At 45.8% G+C, this 12653-nt stretch overlaps 1 protein-coding gene across 2 annotated transcripts in view; it reads left to right on the forward strand.

Annotated features, from left to right (window-relative positions):
• Nucleotides 1-12653, forward strand: part of KDM2B (lysine demethylase 2B) — a gene marked incomplete at both ends in the record, with an annotated part of 116944 nt that overhangs the window by 26340 nt on the left and 77951 nt on the right. For both annotated transcript variants that reach the window (XM_082007833.1, XM_082007834.1), the window contains 2 exons: nt 2708-2886; nt 5782-5888. In XM_082007833.1, coding sequence (XP_081863959.1) covers nt 2708-2886; nt 5782-5888 — 286 coding nt within the window. The remainder of the gene's footprint in view (nt 1-2707; nt 2887-5781; nt 5889-12653) is intronic.

A 12653-nucleotide genomic window follows, 5' to 3' on the forward strand; every position in this document is an offset into this window, starting at 1 on the left:
CTGTTAAACCTTTACAGCATCCTGGTCACTAGGCCTCTAAATAAAGGGAACTGATATTATATATGCTATTTCCCCCCTTAATTTTGCTGTGGATTTTACTAATATGTGGGATGGAGTAACTTGATTTTTTTTGTTGTTTTTAGGGTTTCAAATGAAGCGTAGTTCTTAAGTAGCTCTTCCTGACTGATTTCATTTTCCAGCTTACATCTCTGCAACTGATTCTTCCCTCTCCTTGCTTTTCTCTGTTCCTCTCGTCAAAGATGGCGCTGGCTTGTTTCTTAGTTACTGTCTTTGTGATCTGTTGGGGATTCACTTGTGCTTGATGAGTAAGCAGCAGTAGAGGAGGAAGACGTTTCTTCTTTACGCTGTAAAACCCCTCCAGTGAACCTTAGCATCGCCACTTTGCCTCTGAGTCACATCTGCTGCGGGAGAGGAAGCGACGCCTCTTAATCCCACACCGTCCAGGCGTTCTCCAGTCAAGAGTTATATTGGGAAAAAATCCGGGGAAGCCAAGGATGAGGTGATGGATGGTGCACTGGAGCTTCCCATGTCAGCCGTAAGAGATGCTCTTTGCCGGCTAGGGGTCCACGTGTATGTTAATCCGCGCGCAGCGAGTGATGCACTGAAGCAAGGAATATGGTCCGTACGAGGGCAGGAGGCTGCCAGGGTTGCTGAGATCCTCCTGGGGCTCGGTGGGCTGCATCGGGCTTGACTGAGTGGGGTCCCTTCTTAGAGGACAGGGTGAGAGTGCGGCGAGGGGGTATCTAGGAAATGGTTAACAGAAATGGTACATCAAGTAAGAGGCATGTCAGAGGTGTTCAGAAATCCAGCCCGACCTGACATCTCTCAGCCTGCCACTGCTTTTTGGAGCCTCTCTGTGCTTCTTTCCCTTGTTCTTTACCCGTCTCCCCTTCTGGATGATATTTTTTAGCCTTCTCCTAGGGGTAGGAGGTAGAAGAAAAAGCCGAATCTTTTCAGGAAAGAAGAGAGGAAGTTGGCAGCAAGCCAGAACAGCTAGGAAGTGGGCAGTGAGCACGAGGCTGTTAACCTGTAATTATACGTCTCAAATTTTTGCGAGCGGTACTCCAGGAATCATTATGTATGGGCCTGTTTGATAGCACTGTGGTTGAAGAGAAAAAACATCCCCTCAAATTACTCTTTACTTTGGAAGTCAAGAGACTATCAATTCAAATCTTAGCTCTTCTGCCCGTAATTGATAATCGTGTACATTTAACAAACCTGCTATTGAACTGGGCCTCATATTTTTGATTCATCAGGTAACTGCTGATTTTTGTTTCAGAAAGGATAATTGAGAGGCTGTACAAGGTCGCGTCAGTAAAGCTGAGATCAAACCTAGACCGTAATATGGCAGATCCCAGACTCTGCCACGCAGTCCTTCAAGAATAATTTTTCAGTACCTGTGTACTTAACCCCTCTGGGGTGTACCCACTGCTTTAATCGCCGGGCACTGGAAGCCAGAAATCAGGCTGGCTTTTACTAAGGGGCTGTGTAACAGGACTTCGCCCCAGTTGCTAAATTACTGTGTTGAAAAAAAGACTATTCCCCCTAATTGTAAAGTTAAAAAAACACCTAAAAACCAAAAAACCCCAACCCAAACCTAGATTTTTTGTGTGTTGTTTCAAACATGGAAATACCAAATTTAAGGACTCTTGTGCTTTTTTGCACGTTACTAAATTTTCTCCCCATCTTGCCTCAAGGTGGCAACGCTAAGTACAGTCCCGAGCTCAGACTACACCAGCCTTGTAGTGAAGAGTTTGACTGACGGGCCAGTGGGACTATTCCAGATTTACACTGTATAAATTTTTGTTTTTGGTTACAAAGCTTTATGGTCTTGAGTTCCTTTCGAGAATCATTATCACATCTGTCACTGTCATTGCTATCAGTGGCTAAGGATGTTTTTAATGGAGTGATGCAATCCAAACTATCATTCTTGCTGAAATACTGCTCCCAAGCACACAATAGGCCAGGTGCTGTAATTATTAATAATTCCCTCTGATGGCATATATCGGCCCTCCATTTTGTTTCAATGCAATTTATTTCGAGTTATTTCTTCGGCAGTGAAAATGGTTTTGGAGTGATTTTTTTGGAAGCGTTGCGAGTTTGTTTGCTGGAATCCTTCTCTCCTGGAAATGAGGCATGTCTCTCATGGGCTCCTGTTCACTCGCACACAAATGAACTGCTAATTAGGATGATGAAATTGCTGGGAGAGGTGAAACCTTCCAGTTGGCAAGGCAGTTTGCTCTTTATGGATAATTTTTGTACATGAGTAAAAGCATCTTGAGAGGCATATGGATGTTTAGAAAATTGCAGAGTATGATTTGAAGAGCTATTTGTCTTGCATGCCCCCTGCTACCGTATTATATCGCTTCTTCATAGTTTTTAATGTACTCCCGCTCATGTCAGTCCATGTAAAGGAGGAAATTCTCCATCTCTCTGAAGCAGAGAGACACCAAGTGACTTGTTCGGTGTCATACTGGGCGCAAAGTCCACTTCCAAGATATTTCGCTGCACACTGTTTTTGCTGCTCAGGACCCGCGCAGGGACTGATGCTGGTCTCTCGTCCTCAGATAACAGTTTCCTTGCAGTCACTGAGAATTTATACATGTATATAATAATATATATGTAATTACACATACAGAAATAAAGCAAAGGTAAATGTTTTGAGAGTGTCTCTGTGTGTTTGCAGGAAGCCGACGGATAGTGGACGTGATGGACGTGAACACGCAGAAAGGCGTTGAAATGAGCATGTCCCAATTTGTGAGATACTATGAAACACCAGAGGCCCAGCGTGAAAAACTCTACAATGTCATCAGCCTGGAGTTCAGTCACACAAAGCTGGAGAACATTGTCAAGCGCCCCAATGTGGTAAGGGATCCTGTGGTGATGGTGTTTATTTTCAGCTTCTTCCCAGTCACCGGCTGTTTTGTAAGAAGTAAAACACGGAGTTTAAACAAGGTGATGGTGAAGTGCCTGTAAATCCTGTCCGTTTAGTGTTAGGATCTCATTTTTACCCAAGTATAAAGCCGGTCTCCTTGACAGCGGAACTTAATTTACAAGAATTAGGAACTTGGTGAACTCTTAATCATGCAATTTGCACAGATACCCAGTTCTTCTCAAGGTATTTAGGGGAAATTCCATCCAAAATTAAATACCTATCTACTGGTTTTCTTCCTCGAAGGAGGAGGAAATTTAAAGGTAATATCAGGCAGCTTAAATTCCTTATATATGAATCTTCCTATTAACTAAAAAATATTCAGGGGCCTCCAAAGCAAAAAAGTTGAAAACACATTAAATCTAGAAATTTGTACATAATTAAACCAGCATAATTACTGCTATGTCAGAATTGGCAGTATTGGAGGAGGGGGGTTGAATTGTACACTTTTTTTAAAGGTAGAGGGCTCTGGGCTCTTGCGATTTTGTTTCCCAGTGGTGTCACTGACAGTGACACAGTGACCTGGTTAATAAAGGTTATTTATCACTAAAATGTAGGCGTGTGTAGGTGAGGATTAGAGCATGAACTCAGCAATACACAGTGATGGAGGAAATGGCATTGAAGCTTTCGGAGTATCTCCTCGCACACTCAGCGAGACGTCGGGCATCAGTCCTGATTGATCAGGGAACTAAGGGACTTCTCAAAGTAGAGCTTGTGTGCTGCTTGTTCCCTCTGTATCTGCTTGTGGCACTAGATGCTCAAGGCACTGCTAGGTGTGAAACTAGCTCTACGATGTTTTGTTTTCAGACACTTCTCTCCTCATTTCTAAATGCTATTCTAGTTACACCAGCAGTTTTTTCACTGGGGACATCTCTTGCCTATGCAGACAATGTAAACACCACGCTTCTGCCTGAACAGGTCAAACATAGCTGGCAGCTCTAATTGCTGATTTGTAGAAGTAATTCTTAAATAGGCTTTTGTGTTCTGTTATGCACATATCACAAATTGAATATTAAGCACATATTTAGAAGTTTGTGCAGGTTTTTGCTGTCATTCAGACACTAGTGGGCAGTTTGGAAGTGCTCTGGGGAGTTTCTGGTGTTCAACCAATCCCAGTTTTCCCAAGCACATCATGCTCAGTGAGCTTGAAAAACATCTGTGCAAATTTCCTGGGTGCTCAGAACAGAAGAATGCAGTTAGGTGCCTGTTACCACCTGTAAATGAGTATTTCGTATCTGTTTAATATGTCCAGAGTGCACAATCGGTTGTAAAATCAGGAATATTTATATCTCACTGAAAAAGAGATTTACATTCCCATTAGGTACTAGTGGGTGCTGAGAGAAGTCCAGTACATAAAGTCAGATACTAGTCAAATACTATATTTGTATAAGTGGTTCCCTTGAATTCTGCAGACATCTTTGAGCCCACGTAAGGCAGAAATACTCGATTCACATTCCGTGTTGTGTAAAGACTGTGGGTTGCAATATCAGAATGTGGGAATTATTTCAGAATCAGGGCAGTAACCATCAATTTTGTTTTCACATACAATTGTGATATTCACGGAATTGGTCCTGTTTCTACTGGCTGCATTATCTCCTTTTGCCTTTTCTGAAAGTACCCTGTGTTATCAACAGGACCTGGTGCAGGTGGAGAAACAGGTAGGGGTCAGCCTCAATCTGCAAGAATTTCATGGGCTAATTGCCCTATTACGAAAATCCTCTGGGGATGCAAACAATGGAGTTGATGCTAACGAATAACATTCTTGGGTGGGCCTTTCCAAAGGTTTAGCAGTCAGGAGGCTAAGTGGGGTGCTAACCATGAACTGGACTTCTCTGTTCTGGCTGCACACAGTCAGAGGACAGCTTTGTCACCAACGCCTAGGATAGCTCTTGCAGTCCCTGTTGACCCATAAATGGAGGTTCATTCACACATCACGATTTTTTGAGCTGGGTCGGGATGTACAGCCACACCGTGGCCAAACACAGCACTACAGCCTGCCTGGTTGGACTTCCCAAGTTGACTGGTGTTCTCCCCTGTTTTGAAACCCGGCACATGTGATCCACTTGCATAACCAGAAGGGAGTGTTCTGGATATCTAACACAGGCTCCATCATAAAACAGACCACAGAATGAGCCACAGGCTTGTCCTTGCTGCAACTGTGATGGACAGATTGCAGTTCATTCTCTGGCTCCCAGCACAGGAGCTATGTTTCAATGTCCCTGAACAATTTTCAGTTTCCACCTCTCCCTCACCTTGCTGGCAGCATGTTTCCAATTGCTTGGCTTTTGCTGTTTTCTCCTGCCCACACTTCCTAAAAGTTTGGCTTTTGGACAAGAACTTTGGTGACTTTTATACCTGAGTAGAACGAGGAGGGAAATGCACAGTAGGCGATAATGTAATTACTTAATGAATCAGAATTTGGCCAGAACAATGGTGTTAATGTTCCTTGAAATGTAAGGTATTGGAATAGTATCATCTCTTTTACGTTTGTATTTTAATGTTCATAGATGGAATTGCTAGGCTCTCGGCTACAAAAATGCATTTGAATACAGACAGCAGGTGATGCTGCGAGAGAAGGTGCTCACAGGTGCCCAGAGGTCAGAATTTGCACCCAGTTAACTTGACTGCAAAACTCTCCTTACTGTGATTGCAAAGGGCTGAGTTAAGGTGCAGCACTTCAGGACCACAACAAAGTAGATTAACAAGCAAGGTTCTCACTGTCTGTGAGTGTCGTCTGCTGCTGCTGTCATTGTTAAGAGTTTTTGCGGACAGGAGTATATCCTACCGTCTGTTCAGTGATTAACAGTTGATTTTGGTGGGGCTTTCAGGTGGACTTAGTCGACTGGGTGGATAACATGTGGCCACAGCATTTGAAGGAGAGACAGACGGATGCTACCAATGCTATTTCAGAGATGAAATACCCCAAAGTGAAAAAGTAAGTTTGTTTAAGTATTTCAAAAGTTCTACATCTTGACCTCCTTAATTCCTTTTGAACTCCAAAGCTGGTAGGAGAGGAAATAATGATTTATTTATTTTTCAGTGAGTAGGCAGGGGGGTTAGTGTGGCTGACCTGCTTGAGCTGTGGCATACCTACTGATGGACTGTACTAGCTTTTAAGGAGAACAGTTTTCTATTTGCGAACTTTATGGATTCTTCATGTTCTTAAAGCCTGTGGTTAGAATCTTCAAGAGAGGAATATCCTATTCTAAGTATTACTTTTAAAAGTTCTCAACACATTTTGTTCTAAATATTTTTAATTGAGAAATAATCTACAGTTTGCTGAATACAATCTTTAATCAAATCTCTTTGAAAATTGCTTTTTTTTTTTTCAGTTTTGAGCAACTCTGTTTTGAAAATGGCAGACTCACCTTAAATAGTAAATTTTCCAAAAGCGCTACCCAAAGAAGTCACTTCACAGGATACAGATACGTCATACACTTAACACGGTATACTCAAGGCCTTCTGTAGGCTGGGTTCAGATCTTTCCCAGGTTCTAAACTACTAATGTCTGACAAGTTATTAGCTGAGAGATGTTTCGTGAAATGAAGTCCATTTTTAATAGGTGTGTGTCTCCCCAAAAACTCTGTTACTGGCCTTCATGCCAGTTTACTTTTCTTGACTTTTTTAACAGCAAGATCAAATATTGGACTGACTATATCAGGTGAGTTTCTTGTTTCAGAGGACCCACTTCAGGGCAGGTTTGAGACCGAACACAAGAGCATTTTGTCCTGCTTCTGCCTATCTCGGCTCTGGTTTTTGGGCAAGCTGTTTCTTCTGTTTGAATGTCTTCCTTGAAGATGTTTTAATGTGATGACTGGAAAAAGGACCTACTTTGAGGGCCTGAAAATGTGCACTCTGTTTCATAGGAATTAGTACAACTGAAATAGGTGTTACTGTTAATGATAGAATAGCTATTGACCGGTATGGCTGATGAACTCGATGTAATCCTGGAAGCCCTTCACTGCTGTTCTGTTTTAGAGGCATTTTCTATTTGCCAGACCTCATGCTGGCGGCATCCCAGGCTCTGCTGTTGAACTGACCTCTAGCGTTTTGCAGATCACTCGGAACTGTTTCCAAACTGTAATGTCTAAAATAGATTGGTACTAGCATATACAAAGGAGTGTGCAGTCAGAAAGTGATGTGCAGCATTTACTCTCAGTCTGTAAAAATAAACACTTTGGAAGGTAAAGGTCTCTGTAATAGAAGAGCCTCTATTGGTAGGCATCACGGAGAAGCTTGGTCCTACGATATGCTGAGCACCACCGGTTTCAGTGGAAGCTAAAGATACTCTATCCTTCTGAAAAAGTAAGTTGCTTGTAAGGGTAACTCGGTATGGATAGGACTGCCAAATTTCCCATATGCATTTGGAAGTGTCTGAAGTGACTTGCCTGAGGTTGCACAATAAGCCAGTGGCAGGGCACAAAATAGAACCCAGGCAACTTGCTTCCCAAGTGGTTAGTCTACTAAATAACATTATTTATAACATGCTAGAGGTAAGAAGCAGAATCATGATTTAGGGCTTCAGGATTCATGGATTGTACAAGGTAAGAAGCGAAGAAAGCGGTCCCTTCCTCAGAGAAGGCACACTCCAGATGCTGAAAAAAATGTAGCAAGTAAACAAAGCAAGTCAGAGATGGTTTAGAGGATAAGGTAGCAACATGACTAACAGAATTTAGCAGAAAAAGCAGACTATATTCTTGCAGCTCCCTACTTGCATCATGAAATGCCAGATGGTAGGTTTCAAAGACGGATTTTAAAGAAGTAGCAATTCAACAGATTTTGACATGGAGCTTTTCCCATGTGTGGGGGATGGCCTAGTAGAAAGGAAGGCGATGCCTGATGAAGACGCAGACAGAGCCATTGAGGTTGCTGTCACTGGCAAAGTGAAGGTAGAGGTTGACAGCTTGATAAACTAGTAGATGTGATAGGTAGAGGGAAGCTAAACAGTGAAAGGCTGTAAGTGCTTGAAATGTGACTGTAGAGTTTGATGTGGGGGAAAGGAGTTAACCATGCATGAGAGTTAAAGGCAAGGGTGATGCGGCTGGTGTGATGAGGGTGAGGATGTTGTTAGTGAGCATCATCTAGCAAAAAGACTAGAGAAAGCTGATTTACAGCACTGTTGGCACAAAACCCTCATCAGTCTGAAAAAGCAACAAAGATAAAAGCAATAACAAACATTTGATAGTCTAGGAGTACAAGAGACGTTGTACTGGATCAGGACAAAGATCGTGACGCTCAGTAACCTGTCTGCTGTTGGCTGCTGTCACAGATGCCTTGGGAGAAGTATAGGAACAGTGTGAGCATAAAATGATGCCGCCCCTTAAAATTATGTGCTGAACTTCCACTGCCTGCAGTTCAGGCAGCAGCTATCCTGAGGCAGAAGTGGTTTCTGTGTGCTTAGTGACTCTCAAGAGATTTGTCTTCCAATAACTTGTCCAGTTTAAACATGAACTCCTCAAGAGATTAGCTTTCTTCATCTTTGGAAATTCAGATTGCCCCTTTCCTGTATAGACACTAGTCCCAGCTATTGCTGTGAGTACCCAAAGGGTATAAGCTCTTACTAGAGATCGTGTTTAATTGTGGAGCTAAATGTCAGTGCTGTCACTTGTTTCATGCTGCCCATTCTTTTATGCAAATCGTCAATATTCGTATGCTTTATTAATGACTGTTGTTGCTCAGAAATGGGATTGTTTAATTTCATTCTTGGTCTTAGCATTCCCGTAATGCTAAGAGTTTGCAGTATGCGATACCCACCATTAACGTGTTCCCTACAAACAAAAAGCACTCCAGCGAAAGCGTTGCAGTTTTGCAGACACAGATGGCATTACCAGACACAAATGTCTGTCTTGGCTCCTGCACGTCAAGTTCCGTGCTGGGAGTGAAGTTAGAGAACGCTCCATCTGCTGCGCTGCTTCGGTTACCAGGAGCACTTTGCGCGCTGGAGACCGCCCTGGCTTTCACTTGGACTTGCACCATTAACTTTTTTAAAAAATTCTGGGTAATGAGGTTATTTTTCTGTCTGTAAGTGAATGACTCCTTACCCAACAGGAGCCTTAGAGGACTGAAATGAGTGGGGAAACAGTTTATGTCAAAAACATGCAAAACTTTCCAAGTAGTACCTCTTAAGCAGTAAGAACAACGTGAGAAATTAGGAGGATGGCTAGCTGAGATTGTAGTGTATCAAAGTGATATAAGTTGGCATTGCCCCTGAAAAAACAGTCCCACGTCCACATTATCCCATCCTGGTTGCTAGAACATGCCGTTGTGCAGCTGCAGACTAAACTGTACTGGGGACTGGTCTGGCTGAAAACCGACTTGGAAATAAAGAAGAAAAATTGGTTACTCTTCAGGCCGTCCAAACCACCACATGGCTGCGTAAATGCTTGCGCCAACTGAAGAGCAGTGCAGAAGCTGGAAAAAAACCCATAGCAGTGGAATCATCAACAAACTCCTTCTGCATCAGCCAAGGTGCAAGGCCACGAGGCACCCGGTTAGCAGCCAGAGCAGCTCATGGCTACCGAGGAAGCCTGCTCCTGCCGCCCCTCTTACACATCCCTGGGCGCAAGTTCCTGCGAAGGGCCTGACAAACATGGGAGCGTGATTGAGGGAGGGCAGTGTGCTGTGTAACCAGGAGCCAGGGCAGGAGGAAAAGGCAAGGCTGTTGTAAGTGCAGCTTTTAGGGGCAGAAGCTTGTGTCGCCTCAGATGTCTGTGGTACTGCAAATCCTAAGGGTGGGAAACTGTGACAAAAGGAAACTGAACTGGGCTCGCAGCTGCTTCCTTTCATCACGGTGCACCATAACCATTTTCACGTAGCTCCAAACAAGCTCAGATTTAGTTCTCTCTTTAAATATAACCAGGAATGAGGCAATTTGGGTACAGCTGAGCTTGAACCAAACAACAAAAAAGTACTCATTTGATTTATTGTTTATCAAAACAGATAGCCCTGCTGAAATGATTATCCTCTCTGTTTATTAGGTTTTGTGTTCGTAGCCTTGCAAGAGTATTTGCAAAGCAGTAGAAGTGAAATAGCAATTGTGCTGGGATGTGGTGGCTATAGAAATAGTAACAGGCACTTCTAACAACTGATAAAGTTTGCGCTATGGAACAAATGAAAATGAAAGCCTCAGTCACAACACCTCCCTTTTTGTCTTCAAAATGCTTCCTATTACTTAAAAAATCTAAGCACTGCTGTAATAGGTCTTTGTATCGCTGCTGTTACTCAGGGATGGGGTAGCTACCTGTTCACAAAAGCATGCTGCTTGTTACCATGTACTCAGCCCTGTTTTCCCTCTCCTAGGCTGTTACTCAGCCATCCATTCCTTTCTATTCATTCCTTTACTAAGTAGGGATGGATTTAAACAGATGCTAAAATGCTCTGCTGAGCTGTGGTCTAATTAGAAGCTGAGGGTGTGCCTCTGGAGACAGAGATTGCCCTTTGAATCAAGGGAGCTCGCAGGTCCCGCAACACAACCTGACTCTGTTTTATGCATGTGAGATACTCGTATGCGCTTTGTTATGTCATTTGTGAATTGCTCTTGATACAAAAACCACTCTATAAATATAATTAAGTACAAGAAAATTAGACCAATAAGAGCAAGTTCTCATTAAAACTTTCCAAGCTAGCAAAGTAAATGAAATTTAGTGTCTTCAAGTCAGTGCGTTGGTCTTAAATCCTCCTTTGCGTAGAGCTTGGAGGACTTGCAGCGTCACATGTGTAACTGAAATAAGCACTGGCACTTAAAATTGCTTATGGTGAGCCTGGAGCTGAACAGCCATGTCACAAGGATGGAGAAATGAGCCATGTTCTCACCAATACCAAAATGCTGTTCCAGGGGCAGACGGGCCCGGCTCGCTTGGCATCTTGGCTCATTTGCTTGTGGCAGCAGGCGCCTTCTCAGAAATTTAAGGTTCCAGTTAAAAAACAAGAGGTCTCTCTTCATTCTGGAAGTTCAAAGGTAACGTTCCCAGTGCTGGCTGAGCACACGAGGTTTGCAGGCAGCCTGAGATGGTAGCTGGGTGCGGTTCTGATGATCGTCTACATGGGCTGTTCATGCCAAAATCTGACAGCTGAAAGGTAACGCTTTGCCTGTGAAGTCCCCGCACGTGGCAGTGGCACGCTGGGGCGCGAACCCACCCCGCACGCACCGGAGCTTGGTGTTTTTTCACCTCCCTTGGGACGGGGCCAAGGCAAGCACGAGGAACGTGTCACCGCTTGCTTTGGTCCCAGCGTGATCTGTGCGTGTAGTTCGTGGTTGCTTCACAAAATCTTTGCTGCAGACTGAGATGCATCGCAGAAAATAGGGTTTCTGTTACCTCAGGTGTTGTTTTTGCCTGACTGACTCAGATGGTAACCACCTCGGGGCAGGAACTGGGTCTTTCGCGTGCTTTTGAAGTGCCTGGTGCGTGCCCCATGTTTAATGATTAGTTACTATTTGGTCTTGATAGGTGCTGGTTACCACCGCCGGGCTGCCCCGCTTCTGAGGAGGGGGCACGGGGCCGGGTGCGTTTGTGGCTGCGGGACTGGTGGCGAGGCTGGTCTGCGGCAGGGCCAGGGCTGCGCACCCTGCCCTGGCCTGGGCTCCCCCACGCCCCTCGGTGGGCAGAGCCGGCCCCGGCGGCCGGCGGTGGGCGCTGCAGGGGCTCTTCCCTGAGGAGAAGCCCTGGGGCCCTCCCTGAGGAGAAGCGCCAGCTTTTCCCTGAGGGGGGAGCCGGGGCCCTCCTGAGGAGCAGCCTTGGGGCCTTCCCTGCCGAGCGGAGGCCGGCCGCTCCCCGCGGGGAGCCCGACGGCGGGGGGCCGGGGCGGCGGGCGGGGGTGGGGCGGCAGACGGGCCGGGCGGGCGGGCTGGCCCCGTGTCTCCTGGGTGACAATGGTTTCTTTTGTCTTGCGGCGTAATTTGTGGCTTTCAGTTACAGGGCCCCAGTGTGGGAGTGTTGCTCAGTGCGGGTCAGGCCGGTAGCGTGAGGAGTCGCCCGAAGGTAGCTATTGTTTCCTGCTGTGACCTTCCAGCTCCCGCTTCCAGATGCTGTGAGGCGAGGCCTGGGAGAAGGGGACCCCGGGGTGCCGGGATGCCGCCGGGGACCGCCGCAGCCTCCCTCGTCCGACGTCTGGGAGCACCTCTCCCGCCCGGGGGCGAGGAGAGAGCAAGCGAGCGACCGCACAGAGCAGGGCCTGCTCCTTTTCCCCGGTTTGGCACTTGCAGTTGGCTCATGGGTTTGTGGTATTCGGTTTCAGGCTTAGGGATTTCAACCAGCCGGCGCTGCTCCTGGGAGGAAGGAAGAGTGAGCTATACTTTTCTCATTGGCCCGAACAAAAAACAGAAGCCTCTGCTGGGGTTTGGGAGTGGTTTATGGGCTGAGCTCAGTGGCAGGGGAGCCCTCGCAATGCCAGAGGGAATAGAGCCGTATGGTGCGCTGTACCTATTGCGAGAGAAAAGGAGCTAAGCTCAGGGTAATGCTGCCTCTGCCTGTGCCCGCGCGTCTCCCCCGAGTCCATGTGCATGTACGTTGCGCCTCTGCCTTCCCCTGCCTGCCTGCGTCTGCCTGCGCCTCTGTGCCTTCGCATCCCGGCGCGTCCGTCGCTTGTCTTTGTTTCTCTCTTTGCTTGCGGGTTTGTAGCTATGCGTGGCGAGTGCATTGTGGGTTTGCCTGGGAGTGTGGTATCTGCGCTGGCTTATGGAGCGGTGTCTCTGTGTTGTTTC

Source organism: Phaethon aethereus, assembly GCF_964289735.1.
Source record: "Phaethon aethereus genome assembly, chromosome: 17".
NCBI lineage: Eukaryota > Metazoa > Chordata > Aves > Phaethontiformes > Phaethontidae > Phaethon > Phaethon aethereus.